The following is a 20,401-nucleotide window of genomic DNA, read 5'->3' as shown; positions in this document are numbered from 1 at the left end:
AAACACATACACACACACACACCCCAAGTATCAAAGCAGTCACTAGAAAAACTATGCCCACAAATGAACAGTGCTGGGATGGCAAGTCCCTGAAAACAAAAAGTACAGGATGTGTAATCCTGTTTCTCAGTGTCCAGGGACACAGGCAGGGAAAAGTGCTGTGCACGCCTTTATTACACACTATCCAGTAATCTACAGGATTAATCATCTTGTCCTGTACGCCTGCATGTATCCACTGCCTCTGGCAACACAAAAGGTCACATTTATGACACTTGTGCCACTGCCCAAAAGCTTGGCGACATGTTGCATAACAACGCGCTATTGTGATGCAAGCTGCTCTGGAATCTGATGAGGATAAAATAATGTGCCATCTGTATAATAGAAAATATCCTGCAGCAGTCACTAAACCATAGAAAGCACTGTGTAATGTCATTGAGCAGAGCACAAGGGACTTAATCCCCATTATAAATTCTAAACAGATGAGAAATCAATTCAAAATCTGTCACAACATAAAGGCAGGGTCTTAATTCTTGTAAAAATAAGTACTAATTATGCCTCTTTCAAGAATCCGATGATCATTTGATGATCTTCTGAAAACGGTACTTACACAATAAACTAACCGTTCAATCTAATCATTCAATCACTGGAAATTCTGATAACCTCCAAGAAAAAAAAAGTTACTTTACTGCATTTTTTTCAAATTTTTGAGGGGTAAAAAACATAAAAATGTAAAACTCATGTGTATACAGGTCCTTCTAAAAAAATTAGCATATTATGATAGTTCATTATTTTCTGTAATGTAATGATAAACATTAGACTTTCATATATTTTAGATGCATTACACACAACTGAAGTAGTTCAAGCCTTTTATTGTTTTAATATTGATGATTTTGGCATACAGCTCATGAAAACCCAAAATTCCTATCTCAAAAAATTAGCATATCATGAAAAGGTTCTCTAAACGAGCTATTAACCTAATTATCTGAATCAACTAATTAACTCTAAACACCTGCAAAAGATTTCTGAGGCTTTTAAAAACTCCCAGCCTGGTTCATTACTCAAAACCGCAATCATGGGTAAGGGCTCGTTTCCACTATAGCGAATCCGCATGCGGGCACTGCATGCGGATTCGCATAGTCAATGTAAGTGGATGAGGCCGTTTCCACTTGTGCGGCGGCGGGAGCGTTTTTCGGTGCGGCAGAAATCTGCACGGCAGAGCCGTCAGATTTCGACTGCGGGAGGAATGCAGGCGAATTGCCGCTAATGCATTTAATAGGGAAATCGCATGCGGCTTTGTCATGCGGATTTCCCCGCGATTTCGCATGGTTTGCTATGGAGCTTTACTCAGGCAGTGACATGGTTAAATTCGCCTGGCTCCTTGCCATGCGAAATCGCATGCGAAATCGCGGGTAAATCCGCAGGCGGAAACGCAGCCGCATGCGATTTCTTCTGCGGTGGAATCCAGGCGATTCCGCACCGCAACAGTGGAAATGAGCCCTAAGACTGCCGACCTGACTGCTGTCCAGAAGGCCATCATTGACACCTTCAAGCAAGAGGGTAAGACACAGAAAGAAATTTCTTAACGAATAGGCTGTTTCCAGAGTGCTGTATCAAGGCACATCAGTTGGAAGTCTATATCTTGTTTTTTCCGCCACTAATTAGGCTTTCTTTGGGTAGTACATTTTGCTAAGAATTATTTTTTTTAAAATCCCTCTTAACTAGAAAATTAAGATAGAAATGGAAAAAAATTATTATTTCTCAGTTTTTAGCCATTATAGTTTAAAATTAATACATGCTACAGTAATTAAAACCCATGCATTTTATGCGCCCATTTGTCCCGCTTATTACACCGTTTAAATTACGTCCCTATCACAATTTATGGCGCCGATATTTTATTTAGAAATAAAAGGTGCATTTTTTCAATTTGTGTCCATCACTATTTACAAGCTTATAATTTAAAAAAATTGAATAAGATACTCTCTTGACATGTTTATTTAAAAAGTTCAGACCCTAAGGTAACTATTTATGTAGTTTTTTTTTTTTAATTATTGTAATTTTTTTAAAAAAAATTTTTTAATAAAAAAAATGTATGTGGGTAATTTTAGTTTGGGAGGTAAATGGCTAATTTTAGATGTAATGTATTTATTTATTGAAAAAATGTATGTGGGTGCAGTTTACTATTTGGCCACATTAAAAAAATTCCTGGATGCGAACGATCGTGCATCCAGGAAGTACAAAGAGGCTGGGGAAACTCTGTACAGGCAGAAATACCGCGCTCTCTGATGAGAAAGCGTCGGTATTTCTGCTCTGCCGGGGACTTAGATCGGTGAATGAGAATAATATTCCCATTCACTGATCGGGGGGGGGGGGCAGCGGGAGGCTGCGGGAGCACACGCGGGCGTGCGCCCGATCGCGCGCACCACACGGCTGCAGCAGCAGTGTCTATCTGGACGGATATATCCGTCCAGATAGAGAGAAGTGGTTAATGTAGTTGGTGTCAGCAGAGTGGTAAGAGAAGGGGGGGATGGTCTATTATATTGTCTCCCAAGTTTTCTTCAAGGAGATAATTTTTCATCTCATCTAAAAAATTATTTTTAAAAAGTTCTAAAAAGTAGGTAAAAAGCTCATATCACATTTATTTTGGGTACTTTCTTGCTTCGTGGGATTCTCAAAAGTATTTTATTGATAAGTTTTGAAAATATCTACTTGGAGAAAACTCAGGAGAAAAGTTAATATGATATTGTCCTGTATCTCCAGAGTCTGCAAAGGAGACTCCTTTCCAGACTCTGGAGATACAGGACCAGAGTATTGTCACTGACAAAAAGGAGCAGCAGTCCCTCTTGACCGACCAGATTTTCATCATTTCACTCAAGTCTTAAATCACTAGTGGAAGGAGAAAGGAGACAGCAGGGTTATGAAAAGTTTGAATGTAAAGGGGTTTAAAGAGAATCAATGAAAAACTAAGAAGAATCGATACTTACCCGGGGCTGCCTCCAGCACTATAAACATGTGCGAGTCCCTCTCCCTCCTCCTGCGGTCTGCCGTTCAGCCGCGATAACCCCCGGTAACTTGCTCAGTCGCGTCAGTCCAGGTCTACTGCTCATGCGCAGAAGGTCCAGCGCATGCACAGAAGACCGAGACTGATCCAGACTGAGCAAGTTACCGGGACTGATCGAGGCTTAACGGCAGACCGCAGGAGGAGGGCGAGGGACGCACGCGTTTATGGGGCTGGAGGAACCCTGGGTAATTATCCATTTTTCTTAGTTTTTCATCTCTGATTCTCTTGTATTCTCTTGTAGTCCTTGTATTTGTGGTAGTGTTTGTTGAATGCCCCAAATGTAATTTAAACTGCATCCAGCTTGGAAATGGGCCAATTAAAAACATCAGGGGCATCTGACTGGCCCAGTTCCACAGTACACACAATTTGCATTACATTTGGCAAGCCACAATTATTTTCATCTTACTGACCATATCAATTCTGCATCTATGATGTGGTGTGTATCCTCACTGCATGCATCTGAGCAGAGTCTGTGACATGGAGGCACAGCTGTTGAGATGGCTTCACATCTCCTGCAATAGCAGCTGAACTACTACGGTAGTAGTACAAGAAAAGCAGCTGCTTCAATGAGAGGAGTAATGTGAGCTCGTGAGGAAAGGAACATGGAGCTGGCACTGCTAAATGTGCAGAGTCCGGGCACAGACAGTGTGCATGGCGAGTTGTGCTCGTTCAATAAAAGGTTTCCAGACGTGTTACATGCTCAGGAACATGCACTGTACTGTAAATGTTAACATATGAAAGTATTTGGAATTTCAGGTTACCACACAGATCGCACACCATGTGCAGCGAATCAAAACTGACAGCACTGCACAGTGTGAATGATGATGGTCCTGGTTGTTTGGCCTTAGAGTCATAGTGTTTATTTACAGAAGTTGGAGAGTATAAATGATTAACCCAACATGCACTCAATTTTTTAAAAATTGCTATTATGTGGGAATAGTGCAACCCTTTCCTGGATCATAACAGACGAGTGGAGGAAGGTTCCCGTCTAGTAAACAGGGCTGTGGAGTCGGTACAAAAATCCATCGACTCAGACTCCTCAGCTTAGGATACCACCGACTCCTCTAATTTGCATATTACAATCTTGTTGATTGAAAGTATGCACCACGTCCATGGCCGATAGCGCTCTACACATGCTCACAACTTTATCCCCGAGATCTTTCAACAGTGACCTGTCACTGCTTGCTTTCAGTTGTACCACCATGCAATGGAATGCTGTTATTATGCTGAAGTAATTCAAATAACCACAGCTGGTCAATATTGGTAGCCAGTTACCCTTGTGTACAATGAATAAGGGGATCAGCTACACCCGATTGAGCTCTGTCCCCTGTACCTCCTCTGTGACCCATTGTCCCTCCAGTGTCCCCTTTTGTTCCCCTGTGGTTTCAGTGTCCCCCTCTGTGCCATCTCTGCCCTCCACCACTGTGTCACCTCTGCCCCCCTACACCCATTTCCCTTGGTGCCACCTCTGCCTCCACGGTGTCCCTCTGTATGACCTATATCATTTAAAGGGAACCTAAACTGAGAAGGATATGGATTTTTCCTTTTAAAATAATACCAGTTGCCCGACTCTCCTGCTGATCCTGTGTCTCTAATACTTTCAGCCACAGCCCCTCAACAAGTATGTAGATCAGGTGCTCTGACTGAAGTCAGATTGGATTAGCTGCATGCTTGTTTCAGGTGTGTGATTCAGCCACTACAGCCAAAGAGATCAGCAGGACTGCCAGGCAACTGGTACTGTTTAAAAGAAAACATCCATATCCCTCTCAGTTTAGGTTCCCGTTAAAGCAAACCTATGAGAATACATTTTTTTTTAAGTAGGTAAATCCACAAACATTCACCTAAAACATCAAGTCAATTAAAAAAAAAAAAAGTTATTGATTTCCCTGGCATTTTGTTTTAACATTAAAATGCTAAAGCCGATTACTGTGATGTTCTAAATATTTATAAATCCAGCTGAAATAATACTGAGCATGTGAAGCTAAAAGCAATTAGATAAGAGTAACAAAAACAATATACCATACCAAAGGTCATCTATAATAAAATGCTACTATGCCACATTTCATGAAACACTATAAAGTGAAGATAGTAAGATTAACCAGCGCGGTACGGAATAAATAATACACCTTTCTTATTACCAGTAAGAGCTGTGATGACAGCAGCAATATGAAATAAATGAAGAAATATTTTGTATACTTACAGCCTGACTAGAAATGGATGGTTCACCTCTTTCAAGACAGATTTTTCATTGTGTACATGCTGTTCTTGCTTTAGACGAATGACATCAGGAATGCTCATTACTTTAAGCGCAAAATAGTTCTTTGCTGTTTTTTCTTTTACCAGATGAACCCTTCCGAACGTCCCCGTTCCTGCAAGGAAAAGAAGAAAAGTTTCATTAAAAACTACAAACTCACTTTTTTTTTTATTATATGAATACTACACAGTTCTCTAGGCAAAACTCTTCATCCTGGAACCACTTGCATCCTTTCTGTAAAAGCAGTCTTATCACATTTATTTTTATTTATAAGGGCTTTTACTTTTATTTATTTGGGGGGGGGGGGACACGACGACGACACTACGTTCGTATTCATGGCATCGCCCCTACTAGATATCTTTAGTATAGTGTGAGGCTAGGTTCACAGTGAGTTGCATTGCATTCCCACTGTTACAATGAACTAAATGCAAGATGAAAACGAGCATACAGTTAATGACAAGTATACCTCATAACGCGTGTGTTGACAGTGCAGTGAGGCTAACGCACTGCATGCAGAGTGTTGTGATATGGCATCCCATTACACTACATGGGCGCGCGGGGATGCGGAAGAGGCGATCCGGCGGCGAATCGAGCCGCCGGATGGCTGCGTGTAGACGGGGCTTAAAGCCTGGTACATACCATGCAATTTCCCATCAGATAGATGGGTCGAATAGATAATTTTCGACAGGTCCGATCTGATTTCTGATCGTTTTTCTGATCGATTTGCTCTATGCAAAGATAGATAAGAAAATCTATCAGAAAAATTATCGGAAATCCGATCGGATTATCTACAGTGGTTTGCAAAAGTATTCGGCCCTCTTGAAGTTTTATCATATTACATTTTGTCATATTACTGCCACAAACATGAATCAATTTTATTGGATTTCCATGTCAGTGTTCTCCCCAGGCTCTTTTAGCCGGGTGCTCCACCCGGCTAGATTTGGTGACCACCCGGCTGTCAGCGGCTCACCTCTTCACCTCCTCCTATGCTGTAAGCACAGTTGCCCTGCATTTTCAACTCACACCACCCGGCTACTTTTTTATGCCACCCGGCTACTATTTCATGCCACCCGGCTGGAAAAAAATTCTGGGGAGAACACTGCATGTGAAACACCAATACAAAGTGGTGTACACGTGAGAAGTGGAACGAAAATCATACATGATTCAGAATTTTTTTTTTACAAATAAATAACTGCAAAGTAGGGTGTGCGTAATTATTCAGCCCCCTTTGGTCTGAGTGCACCTGTGTGTAATCTAATGTCAGTACAAATACAGCTGCTCTGTGACACATACATATGAAATCGGCGCTGGTAGACTTAGGCGCAAGATACAGCCTGTATATGGCTGATCCTGCTTCAGAACAAGTCCAGGCCGAATTATTTACTATTACCCCTTCAGGCCGCCATGGATAGTAAGGGGAATTAAATAATTCGGCTTCCAGCGATTGCTGGAGGCCGAATTATAGTGTTTTAAAAGCAACTTCGGCTCCGTCTTCTGACGGAGCCGACGTTACTCACTGAGAGCCTGATACAAGTAATTCCTACTCATGTCTATGAAGGCGCCGGCTGCGCCCAAATCTAGCAGCGCTGAAAAGCACTGCTCCATCTGTGACGGCCTCAGAGGTTGTCTAAGAGAATATTGGGAGCAACAACACCATGAAGACACAAAAAGATTTCCAAAGCCTTGAACATCCCACGGAGCACTGTTCAAGCGATCATTCTGAAATGGAAGGAGTATGGCACAACTATAAACCTACCAAGACAAGGCCGTCCACCTAAACTCACAGGCCGAACAAGCAGAGCGCTGATCAGAAATGCAGTCAAGAGGCCCATGGTGACTCTGGACGAGCTGCAGAGATCTACAGCTCAGGTGGGGCAATCTGCCCATAGAACAACTATTAGTTGTGCACTGCACAAAGTTGGCCTTTATGGAAGAGGGGCAAGAAGAAAGTCATTGTTAACAGAACACCATAAGTCGTCCCGTTTGCAGTTTGCCACAAGCCATGTGGGGGATACAACAAACATGGAAGAAGGTGCTCTGGTCAGATGAGACCAAAATACAACTTTTTGGCCAAAATGCAAAACGCTATGTGTGGCGGAAAACTAACACTGCACATTACTCTGAACACACCACCCCCACTGTAAAATATGGTGGTGGCAGCATCATGCTCTGGGAGTGCTTCTATTCAGCAGGGACAGGGAAGCTGGTCAGAGTTGATGGGAAGATGGATGGAGCCAAATACAGGGCAATCTTGGAAGAAAACCTCTTGGAGTCTGTGAAAGACTTGAGACTGGGGCGGAGGTTCACGTTGTAGGAGGACAACTACCCTAAACATAAAGCCAGGACAACAATGGAATGGTTTAAAACAAAACATATCCATGTGTTAGAATGGCCGAGTAAAAATCCAGATCTAAATCCAATCCAGAATCTGTGGCAAGATCTGAAAACTGCTGTTCAAACGCTGTCCATCTAATCTGACTGAGCTGGAGCTGTTTTGCAAAAAAGAATGGGCAAGGATTTCAGTCTCTGGATGTGCAAAGCTGGTAGAGACATACCCTAAAAGACTGGCAACTGTAATTGCAGCAAAAGGTGGTTCTACAACCCCGACTCAGGGGGCTGAATAATTACCCACACCCCACTTTGCAGTTTTTGTTTTTTTTTAATGTTTGGAATAAAAGTTGAATGGTTCGGCGGTTTTAAACCGAAACGATTGCTGCAAAAACGTGAATTGAAAAAAAATTGTGAATTGAAATCGCAATTTTGGATAGAAGTCGCCCAATTCAATGACTTCCTAAAATCGTTCAGGCCTAGTTTAGAATCATGTAGGATTTTCGATCCACTTATCACGTGTACACCACTCTGTATTGGTCTTTCACGTGGAATTCCAATAAAATTGATTCATGTTTGTGGCAGTAACATGGCAAAATGTGGAAAACGTTGAGGCCAAATACTTTTGCAAACCACTGTATCAACCCATGTATCTGATGGGAAATTGCATGGTGTCTACCAGGCATAAGACAGATGACAAATATGACAAGACTAGCATCATGTTTGTTTCAGGAGTGCGATTTAGACCCTACTGAGCAGAAAGATAAACAGGACTGCCAGGCAATAGGTATTGTTTAAAAGGAAATAAATATGGCAGCTTCCGTACACCTCTCACCTTGGGTACCAAATAAATAAATGACAGTTTTCCCAGTACAAAAGATACAAAGGATTCTAAATATTTCCAGGGCATAACAGATTCAAGCATTCAGATTACATCATTTTCCAGTACAGTCTGACTGATGACTACAGAGAAACATCTACAGAGCACAGAAACACTCATCCAAGAGATTCAGTTTCCTTTTCTATCTAATATAACTTTGTTCCATGACAGCTCTAAATAGACACACATTTTGAATAATTACTTATTAATAACAGAACAATAAATGCCTCTAATAATAATTATAACAGCAGTCTACCCATTATAGTAGTGTTTCTATTCTCACGCACAACACATCTCAGAGAAGACTTTGAGGTCAGGCTAACCAGAAGTGTTCCCTGGGGGACAGACACATTTTGATGTGATGACTATTAATAGAAAAAAAATATATAGCTATTTTTGCATGTGCTGTCACAAACCCTTATATTCCCAACTCCGCACGAGAAGGTGCCACAGTCTTTCTACCTCTGGATTTATCTCCAGTATGCAACAGAATTTTACTCCATAGAAAGTTGCTGAAATCAACACATTTAAAGAGTAGTTTCTCCACATTTTGCCCTCCATTTACAACAAAATGCTGCTATGCTAATCGCATGGTACAGGAACTACTCTACTGCACCTGCAAGTCTGTTTTAGCAGAAGTACCTTGGCTCTCATGTCTGCTACTGTAATTTTTCTACCCGTAAATCAGAATCTCACCTCACCATTTCTGCAAAGCATAAAGAGAAGTGAATTCATAATAAACAAAATTAGTCCCAAATTGTTCCCTGATCAATAATGCAGCTGTTGTGTATTGCTGATTTTGCTTTGCAGGAGATCCAGAAACAACTTAACGTGATAATGTTTGCAAGCACTTCTCTTCCGTAGCAGCCTGTATATAGTGATGAACAAAACCACACAATTCTGGATCATATTGCATTCCGTAAAAAATAAGTATGTATATCTCAGCAGCAAAGGCAAAGGCTTGCTAATCTCTCATGGGGCACGGATAAGAGACCCTGACCAGCAATCAGTGTTTCCTAGAGTGTTGCAAGAAGACAGCGGCCCATAAGCAATTAACTTTTTCTCCTGAGTTTTTTCCTAGGTGATATTTTCAAACTTGACAAAATGCATTTCAAACCACAAACATGCAATAAAACACTCAAAATAATTTTGATAGTACTTTTTAGGCTACTTTTTGGCACTTTTTCAGCTGAGCAGGCTTTTCAGCGCAGGTAGATTTGGGCGCAGCCAGCGCCACCATAGACTAATAGGAATTACAGCTATAGTGGCGCTCAGTGAGTAACGTCGGCGCCGTCAGAAGACTGAGTCGAAGTTGCTTTTAAAACTCAATAATTCGGCCTCCAGCAATTGCTGGAAGCTGAACTATATCATTCCCACTATCCATGGCGGCCTGGAGGGGGAATAGTAATTAAATCAGCCCAGACTTGTGCAGAAGCAGGATCAGCCATATAAGGGGTATATCTCTCTTGGAAAACCTCATGATACTCCCTGTTTGGACTAGAGAGCTTTTAGCCGCGTTTCGGAATCACTGGCCAGAAATTATGGATTTGACCCATTAATCTGACAGAAAAGAACTGTGTACAGGAATATATCTATGAATACTTTGCATCCATATCTGATCCATAGTCAGATCTAGGGATGGACAGTGAAATGCTACCAATTTTATGCAAATCTGATGCAAATACATACAGAAAAAGGATGCATCAAATGCAGCATCACCTGTTATGAACTCTCTAATCACTAATATCTATAAAAAAAAAAAAAAAATATTACATGACCAACTCAAGAGTTCCCTTGGGAGAACAAGATCCATACAAAAAAAAAACAAAAAAACAAAACAGAATAAAAACACAATCTGTATTATAAAAATATAAATTACATTTTCATCAATTACTGTGAATGGTTTTTCATAGATTTGTATTATTTTAAATGTTTTTAACAAATCTAAAGAAAAGTAGTAGACTTTATGTCTAGTTTAAAGTGACTCTGTAACAAAAATTACAACGTTTTTTCTACCTTCCTACAAGTTCCTAAACCTATTCTAATGTGATCTGGCTTGCTGCAGCTCTTTCTACTATAACCATCTCTGTAATAAATCAATGTATCTTTCCCCTGTCAGACTTGTCGGCCTGTGTCTGGAAGGCTGCCAAGTTCTTCAGTGTTGAACTGTTCCTCTATGCACACTCCAGTGATAGAAGAGAGCTGGATAAAAATCCTCCTCTGGAGGCTGTGAAAGGAGCTTGTCTGTCACATACTAAGGAATTAACGACATAGGCAGAGCTGTCTGCAGGAAGCCTGTAATGTTCAGTGCATGAGAGAAGCTGGGGACAGAAGGTAAACACACACAAGAGATCTCTTGAGATTCAGAAGTAAAGGCAGCCATACACTGGTCGATGTGCCATCAGATCGACCAGCTGACAGATCCCTATCTGATCGAATCTGATCAGATAGGGATCGTATGGCTGCCTTTACTGCAAACAGATTGTGAATCGATTTCAGCCTGAAACCGATCACAATCTGTTCAGCTGCTCCTGCCGCCTGTCCTCCCCCCGCGCATACATTACCTGACGCTGGCTCCCGGGCATCTTCTCCACGCTGCACCGCTCTGTTCTTGCTCCATCTCGGCGCTTCCTGTGTCACTCCGTGACCAGGAAGTTCAAATAGAGCGCCCTCTATTTGAACTTCCTGGGTCACTGCAGTAACCCAGGAAGCGCCGGGATGGAGCGGGTGCAGCGTTGAGAAGATGCGGAGAAGACGCCCGGGAGCCCGCATCAGGTAATGTATTTTTCATCGGATCGGCCGCCGCTAGCGACGCGCACTTTACCCGCGGGCGATCGAGGGTAATTTCCCGCACGGCGCGATCGACGGACCGATCCGATTTCGGGAGGAAATCGGATCGTCGGCGGCGTTTACCGCGAACGATTGGCAGCAGATTCGATCCCAGGATCGAATCTGCTGTCGAAACGGCCGGGAATCGGGCCAGTGTATGGCCACCTTAAGGCTGTATACAGCCTGCTTGTGTATGGATGTATTTTCTATGTGTGGACATACTGTACATCAACCTACTTCCTGTTTTGGTGGCCATTTTGTTTGTTTATAAACAAACTTTTTAAAACAGTTTTTGACTACTTTTAATGCGGCGGGGAGCGGCGAAATTGTGACAGAGGGTAATAGGAGATGTCCCCTAACGCACTGGTATGTTTACTTTTGTGCGATTTTAACAATACAGATTCTCTTTAAGGACCGGTTCACACAAAAAAAAAACGGTCCGTTCGCGGATCCTAACTGATGCAATGTTAACCTATGGATCAATTTACATCGGTCTGTTAGAACGGATCTGTTTCACACAATCTGCTGAACGGATTGCAAATTTGGTGCTGCAGCAATTTTTCTGGACTGCTGAGCCCAGCAGAACAGAGATGGAAGCTGAAGCACTGCATTGGGGGCAAATGAAAAAACTGAACATTTCTTCACACTGATGAAAAATCGGACCGTTCTACACAGCAAAATACACTTTGGCGTTTGGGGAGGGGGGGGTGAATTAGATGTATGGGGAAATCAAACGGAGGCAGTTTAACAGCAATGGAGTGAAAACTGATCTTATCGACCGGTAATCAGATCAGTTTTCATAGACCAGTTTGTCACTTAATTGCCAGTGTGAACCGCCCTCTTTGCTAAAGGCACAATGACAGTAACTGATGTCATTCAGCACTCTGAGGTTCAAAATTTAAGGATACATTGGAATAATATATTTAATACAATACAATAACATTTCTATAGCGCTTTTCTCCCATAGGACTCAAAGCGCTTAGGCTCTCTCAGATTCAGTAATTAGTAGGATGAAGTATTCACACAACAAAAGTTATATTTCTGCAAATGCCAGACTGAACAGGTGGGTTTTCAGTCTGGATTTAAACACGTCCAAGGATGGGGCTGTCCTGATCTGTTGAGGTAAGGAGTTCCAAAACGTAGGGGCAGCATGACAGAAGGCTCTGGGACCAAAAGTTTCTAAGTGGACTCTGGGTATGACTAGATTATTAGAACCTGTGGATCTGAGAATGCGGGGATTGCTTCGCAGCTGTAACATATCTTTCATGTATCCAGGGCCTAGATTATTCAGGGATTTAAATGTCAGTAGGCCGATCTTGAATAGGACCCTCCATTCTCTAGGTAGCCAGTGAAGGGAATGCAGGACTGGCGTTATGTGGCAGTGACGGGGTTGGTTGGTTAGCAGTCTGGCAGCAGTATTCTGTATCAGCTGTAGGCGGTACAAGGCCTTTTTTGGAAGGCCAGTGTAGAGAGCATTGCAGTAGTCCAGTCGGGATGTGATGAAGGCGTGGACTAAGGTTGGCAGATCTTCTGGGGGTATGAGGTGCTTGATTTTTGCAATGTTCTTCAGGTGAAAATAGGATGATTTCACCACAGCAGAGATTTGAGTTCTGAAGTTTAAATCCCCATCAATTAGAACTCCCAGGCTACGCACATGATCAGAGCTGCGTAGATCCGTGCCTCCTATTCCCAGTGGTGAAGACTGCAAGTTAAGTTGTTTTGTTATCATGCTCTGCCCTCCAATCAGAAGGACTTCAGTTTTGTCTGCATTTAGTTTCAGCCAGTTGTCATTCATCCATTGCTGTAGTTCACGTAAGCAGGCGGTTATAGTTAGAGTTGGGTCTGTCACACCAAGCTTGAAGGAAAGATATAGTTGGGTGTCGTCTGCATAGCAGTGGTATGTCAGGCCATGTTTTTGGATTAGTTTTCCCAACGGTAGCATGTAAATCGTGAAAAGCAGGGGAGAGAGGATTGAGCCCTGGGGCACCCCATACTTAAGTGTTACAGGGGTGGACAGGAAGGGCCCCATAGACACTTTGTGGGTTCTGCCACTCAAGAAGGATTGGAACCACTGAAGTACTATGCCATCAATGCCACAGTATTCCTGTAGCCTGTTTATCAAGATGTCATGGTCAACTGTGTCAAAGGCTGCAGAAAGGTCTAGCAGTATGAGGATCGAGCACTCTCCGCTGTCTCTTGCCATGAGCAGGTGGTTGCATATTTGGATGAGGGCAGTTTCAGTGCTGTGGTGTTTCCTGAAGCCAGACTGGAATGGGTCATAACTGTTATTTTGTAGGATTCTGGCTTCTAGCTGGAGGTATACAGCTTTTTCAATTAGCTTTCCCAGAAAGGGGAGGTTAGAGACAGGTCTGTAGCTGGTCATTGCATCTGGGTCCAGGGAGGGTTTTTTGAGGAGAGGCCTGATGATTGCTTCCTTCAGTAAAGCAGGAAATATCCCTGATTGTAAGGAACAGTTAACAATTTTGAGGAATACCGGTACGAACAGGTCGGGGCAGTTCAACATGAACTGTGTTGGGCCAGGATCCAGGTCACAGGTAGTTAGGCGGACGTGAAGGAGGATGCTTGATGTGACTTCTTCATCAATTTCTTTGAAGTTTGACCAAGGTGTTACGTTGTCTCTGCTAATGGTCTTCGGCGCTATATTAGGCTCAGATGCTGTAAGTTGGATGGCGGACCTTATAGCGGAGACTTTGTCTGTGAAGAAATGGGCAAATTGGTCACAGAGGTCCTTTGAAGACTCGATATTAAGTTTTTGACATGCTGGGTTGCAGAGTTTTTCCACTGTGCGGAACAGTTGGGCTGGTTTGTTAACTGCATTTGCAATCTCTTGTGATAGAAAGGATGATTTTTTTCCCGTGATTACCTTTTGGTAGCTCTTCAAGTGGAAGATTAAGGCATGTTTGTCTTCTGGGGACTGAGATTTGCGCCACAGCCTAGGCTACTGGATTTCTGCCTGGCTAAAAGAAAGAAAGCAGTAATGACCTACTGTTGTGACCTGTGATGAAGTGGAAATGCAAGATATAAGCCATATGTAAAGAGGCCTTTGAAATATACCTGCAGCACTGTGTCTGAACCAGGGCTCTAGCAAAGCTGCAATAGTCCTAGTTTGTACAAGGCTTCTAGGTGGTAAAAGTGCTGCCACATCCCTACACTCATATCACAGTCTGACCTCTGTGTCATACCAATAGGTCAAAGCCAACAGCTATAAGGAGAAATGCCCTGGTCATAGCAAAGCTAAAAGCTATAAGAGAAATGCCCTGGTCATAGCAAAGCCAAAAGCTATAAGAGAAATGCACTGGTCATAGCAAAGCCAACAGCTAGAAGGAGAAATGCCCTGGTCATAGCAAAGCCAACAGCTAGAAGGAGAAATGCCCTGGTCATAGCAAAGCCAACAGCTATAAGGAGAAATGCCCTGGTCATAGCAAAGCCAAAAGCTATAAGTGAAATGCCCTGGTCATAGCAAAGCCAACAGCTAGAAGGAGAAATGCACTGGTCATAGCAAAGCCAAAAGCTATAAGAGAAATGCCCTGGTCATAGCAAAGCCAACAGCTATAAGGAGTAATGCCCTGGTCATAGCAAAGTCAACAGCTAGAAGGAGAAATGCCCTGGTCATAGCAAAGCCAACAGCTATAAGGAGAAATGCCCTGGTCATAGCAAAGCCAACAGCTATAAGGAGAAATGCCCTGGTCATAGCAAAGCCAACAGCTATAAGAGAAATGCCTTGGTCATAGCAAAGCCAACAGCTAGGAGGAGAAATGCCCTGGTCATAGCAAAGCCAACAGCTAGAAGGAGAAATGCACTGGTCATAGCAAAGCCAACAGCTATAAAGAGAAATGCCCTGGTCATAGCAAAGCCAAAAGCTATAAGAGAAATGCCCTGGTCATAGCAAAGCCAAAAGCTATAAGAGAAATGTCCTGGTCATAGCAAAGCCAAAAGCTATAAGAGAAATGCCCTGGTCATAGCAAAGCCAACAGCTATAAGGAGTAATGCCCTGGTCATAGCAAAGCCAACAGCTATAAGGAGAAATGCCCTGGTCATAGCAAAGCCAACAGCTAGAAGGAGAAATGCCCTGGTCATAGCAAAGCCAACAGCTATAAGAGAAATGCCCTGGTCATAGCAAAGCCAACAGCTATAAGGAGTAATGCCCTGGTCATAGCAAAGCCAACAGCTATAAGGAGAAATGCCCTGGTCATAGCAAAGCCAACAGCTAGGAGGAGAAATGCCCTGGTCATAGCAAAGCCAACAGCTAGAAGGAGAAATGCACTGGTCATAGCAAAGCCAACAGCTATAAAGAGAAATGCCCTGGTCATAGCAAAGCCAAAAGCTATAAGAGAAATGCCCTGGTCATAGCAAAGCCAAAAGCTATAAGAGAAATGTCCTGGTCATAGCAAAGCCAACAGCTATAAGGAGAAATGCCCTGGTCATAGCAAAGCCAACAGCTAGAAGGAGAAATGCCCTGGTCATAGCAAAGCCAACAGCTATAAGAGAAATGCCCTGGTCATAGCAAAGCCAACAGCTATAAGGAGTAATGCCCTGGTCATAGCAAAGCCAACAGCTAGAAGGAGAAATGCCCTGGTCATAGCAAAGCCAACAGCTATAAGGAGTAATGCCCTGGTCATAGCAAAGCCAACAGCTAGAAGGAGAAATGCCCTGGTCATAGCAAAGCCAACAGCTATAAGAGAAATGCCCTGGTCATAGCAAAGCCAACAGCTAGAAGGAGAAATGCCCTGGTCATAGCAAAGCCAACAGCTATAAGAGAAATGCCCTGGTCATAGCAAAGCCAACAGCTATAAGGAGAAATGCCCTGGTCATAGCAAAGCCAACAGCTATAAGGAGAAATGCCCTGGTCATAGCAAAGCCAACAGCTATAAGGAGAAATGCCCTGGTCATAGCAAAGCCAACAGCTATAAGAGAAATGCCCTGGTCATAGCAAAGCCAACAGCTATAAGAGAAATGCCCTGGTCATAGCAAAGCCAACAGCTATAAGGAGAAATGCCCTGGTCATAGCAAAGCCAACAGCTATAAGGAGAAATGCCCTGGTCATAGCAAAGCCAACAGCTATAAGGAGAAATGCCCTGGTCATAGCAAAGCCAACAGCTATAAGAGAAATGCCCTGGTCATAGCAAAGCCAACAGCTATGAGAGAAATGCCCTGGTCATAGCAAAGCCAAAAGCTATAAGAGAAATGCCCTGGTCATAGCAAAGCCAACAGCTAGAAGGAGAAATGCCCTGGTCATAGCAAAGCCAACAGCTATAAGGAGAAATGCCCTGGTCATAGCAAAGCCAACAGCTAGGAGGAGAAATGCCCTGGTCATAGCAAAGCCAAAAGCTAGAAGGAGAAATGCCCTGGTCATAGCAAAGCCAACAGCTAGGAGGAGAAATGCCCTGGTCATAGCAAAGCCAACAGCTATAAGGAGAAATGCCCTGGTCATAGCAAAGCCAACAGCTATAAGGAGAAATGCCCTGGTCATAACAAAGCCAACAGCTAGGAGGAGAAATGCCCTGGTCATAGCAAAGCCAACAGCTAGAAGGAGAAATGCCCTGGTCATAGCAAAGCCAACAGCTAGAAGGAGAAATGCCCTGGTCATAGCAAAGCCAACAGCTAGAAGGAGAAATGCCCTGGTCATAGCAAAGCCAACAGCCAGAAGGAGAAATGCCCTGGTCATAGCAAAGCCAACAGCTAGAAGGAGAAATGCCCTGGTCATAGCAAAGCCAACAGCTATAAGAGAAATGCCCTGGTCATAGCAAAGCCAACAGCTATAAGGAGAAATGCCCTGGTCATAGCAAAGCCAACAGCTATAAAAGAGAAATGCTGAGCCCTAACAAGAAGTGCTACAAATACATTTATATTTCTCATCATGAATTCAGGATTCTGTAAAGGTGCCCATGGAGCAAATTATAGTGAACGACCTTAATGCAAGTAGATGATTTAGACTGAAAGAAAAGATTGTATGTATCGATTCACAGAAATAAGAGGATTAAAACTACTTCTGATCTCAAAGCCAGTTGCGATCGAATATATGGGAAAAAAAAAAAATCTTCCCATGCCGATCCGATCAGTTTTTAAAATCAACAATGCAATCAGCCAGATTCTCATGAAATCAGCAGCCACTGCATTAGGTGAGAACAATGATTTGTCAGGGTTTTTTTTTTCCATGTAAACGATAAATGTTTACAGTTAGCACGATCTCTCAATCAATTTTAGCCCTTACTATCAAAAGATGCAATTTATCAATTGTTTCACTAAGATTTTGGATACTTTACTTCAGTCTATGATTCTTTAATTGAGTGTGCAGGTTTAAAGAAACTGATTTGCAAAACTCTTGTGGACCGATCGGACGTTTGGCAAAAATGTTGCAAACTTGCCAGTGACAATTTTGCTATTCCCTTATTAGAAAGCCTCACATTATTGTAACGCAGGGCAGATTGTAAATGGATTCATAAAACAACCACATTCACACACAGATTTTCTTGTATTTAAATGTATGCTACACCACCCAAACCTTATTTTGAAGAGTACTAGAATAAAAGGGAGGCTACAAGACAGTCCAGTCTGAGGAGTCCATATAACTATGCATCACCTAAAATTACAGGTATCATCGAAATTACAGTGACTCACTGGGCTACGTTTTACAAGTTTCTTTTAAAGGATTAAACATTCTTTCACAATGTATGTGTGAATCAACAACAGTAACATTTACCGTAATTCACCTATACAAGATGTAGCTGTAGTGTCAGATACAAAAATAAAAAGCTGCCATAAGTGTTTTACACGTTTATTGTTTTATTTAAGTTATGCAAAATTGTCAGCTTTGCTACATAAACCGAATTCCAACATAATTTTCCTTTAGTGAAATAGTATTTGCATTCTGATCGCTCTAGGACCTAAACAAACACAGATCCCAAGGCACAGTCAACAATTTCACCTGTTTGTTATGATTGCTATATATATATATATATATATATATATATATATATATATATATATAGTTCCATGCACTGTCCAAGCTGTCAACACCCTATTCTGCACTGACTGCATGAATAACACCAATGAACTTTGTGAGAAAAATGTGTATGCTGGGAAAATTTCCTCCATTACATAGGTGTTGACAACATCTAATGATCATATTAAGCCAAATCTCTTTAGTCTAGCTATAAAGATCAGACTGTACTGGATGTGAAATGTTTGAATTTATATTACATTTCTTGGTCATCTTTAAAACATCTATAGCGAAAAGTTGTAAAATTTAAAAAATACAGGCAAATAAAATGTTAATCTCTCCCAGAGTAAAATGCACCATGAATTACTTTTTTCTTAGGTTGCCGTCACTTACAGTAGGTAGTGAAATTCTGACAGATTATTCAGGTTTTGGAATAGTCCATCTCTCCATGGGGGATTCCCAGTATTAAATGTATTCTTTACAAAAGCATTCCCTGGAAAGGATCTATACAAAGATGTCAGTCAGCTTCCCTACTTACACACTATTCTAGCAGTTGGACTGAGCAACTGCAATTCAGTCAGTGATTTTATAGATTAAAAAAAAAAAGAAGAAAAAGTACAGAGAATACCCACAAGGAGATGGATTAGGCCAACACCGGTCAGATTAATACTACCTACTGTAAATGACAGCAACATAGGAAAAAAATAATTTATAGCGCATTTTATCCTTGGAGAAATGTACATTTATATGTATTTTATATATATTTTTTTTAGCAATAGATGTCCTTTCAAACAGAGATTATAGAGTTTCTGAAATCCCATCACTGTGAAGATGCTGCTTATTAAAAGGTGATCAATAAGATGCAACTATTTCTAGGTTAATCCAAAATGCAAGGAGCTAAGAAATAGGCCAACCCAAATGGACTTCAACAGCATTTTATTGGCTGAATCCCAAGCTCAATGCAATTAACAAGAAAAGTATCCATCTCTCTCATCATCTCGACTACTTTGTAATGCTAACCACAAACTTACAGTGCTAGTGAAAAATGCAAAGCATAACCCAACTACCACTGATTTTCTCAATAAAGATCATCTTACAAATATGACAATTTAGCTCAGGGGTCCCCAAACGTTTTGGGTCGAGGGCCGGGTCAACATACTTCAGACTGCTGGGGGGCCGGAGTATACTTGAAATGATGAAGAAATCTTTGCCAGACAGTGAAGCATATCCAGGTGACAACCTGCAGTCCAATTGGACAACAGTGTCACCTGATGTGGAATTTGATTGGAAACCAGCGAATTACTGCTTTCTGGCTTCATTCAATATGCAGACCACCAATAATTAAAGATGTAATCGACCGCATCTATAATACATTTTGGGGGGTGGGGTAAAAAAGCTTCAGGGGGCGACATTCGACCCGCGGGCCTTAGTTTGAGGACCACTGAATTAGCTCAACGAAACTTGCAGGTTCTCGCTTATAAATGGAGTAAAAGGGCCACTGCTAACCCACGCTCACAGACATCATGATGCTACGTACTGCAGACAGGGCGGCATAAGTGGAAGGCTCCTGTACTGCTAAGCTAGACATTAATGCAGTAATTAGTGCATGGTGCTGTGTCTGAAGCAATCAGGCCCCGGAAATATAACTTGTTGATGCTGCCTCAGGGCTCTTTTATATTACGTGTAATTCCCAATTTTGATTCAATTTTACAACCGATTCTGATGTGATTAAAATAAAAGTCCAGCAAGCTGCGTTTTTCTTCTTGTGTTGCTAGCATTCCATGAAAAAATCAGAATCGCACATTGGATTTGCAGTGTGCAGGAGGCCTCTGTCACCAGAAAAAAAAAAAAATTTGTGAAGATTATGTATACATTGATGAGATGCAATATCAAAACAATCAACAAGTGAAAAGCATTATCTTGTTGTCTTGCACCTGTCAAATTGTGGGTTATATTAAAGGACTTCCGAAGCGAAGTAGAAGAAACCCCAGGTGAGTAAAAAATAGTTTTACTTCCCCCTCGAAAGTCCTTTAAGACGTAAGTCAATAGAAAGTTCATGAAGAGGACGTTTCGGAAACCACAAAATAAACA

The 20,401-nt window shown here is 42.0% G+C and overlaps 1 protein-coding gene across 1 annotated transcript in view; it reads right to left on the bottom strand.

Annotated features, from left to right (window-relative positions):
• PRKX (protein kinase cAMP-dependent X-linked catalytic subunit) overlaps positions 1–20,401 on the bottom strand; it is a 174,119-nt gene that overhangs the window by 46,371 nt on the left and 107,347 nt on the right. Inside the window, exon 2 of the mRNA XM_068265622.1 lies at positions 5,259–5,427. Coding sequence (XP_068121723.1) covers positions 5,259–5,427 — 169 coding nt within the window. The remainder of the gene's footprint in view (positions 1–5,258; positions 5,428–20,401) is intronic.

Source organism: Hyperolius riggenbachi, chromosome 2 (assembly GCF_040937935.1).
Source record: "Hyperolius riggenbachi isolate aHypRig1 chromosome 2, aHypRig1.pri, whole genome shotgun sequence".
In the NCBI taxonomy this organism is placed as follows: Eukaryota; Metazoa; Chordata; class Amphibia; order Anura; family Hyperoliidae; genus Hyperolius; species Hyperolius riggenbachi.
Note: the sequence above shows the minus strand (reverse complement) of the source record. Positions and strands in the feature narration are given on the sequence as shown.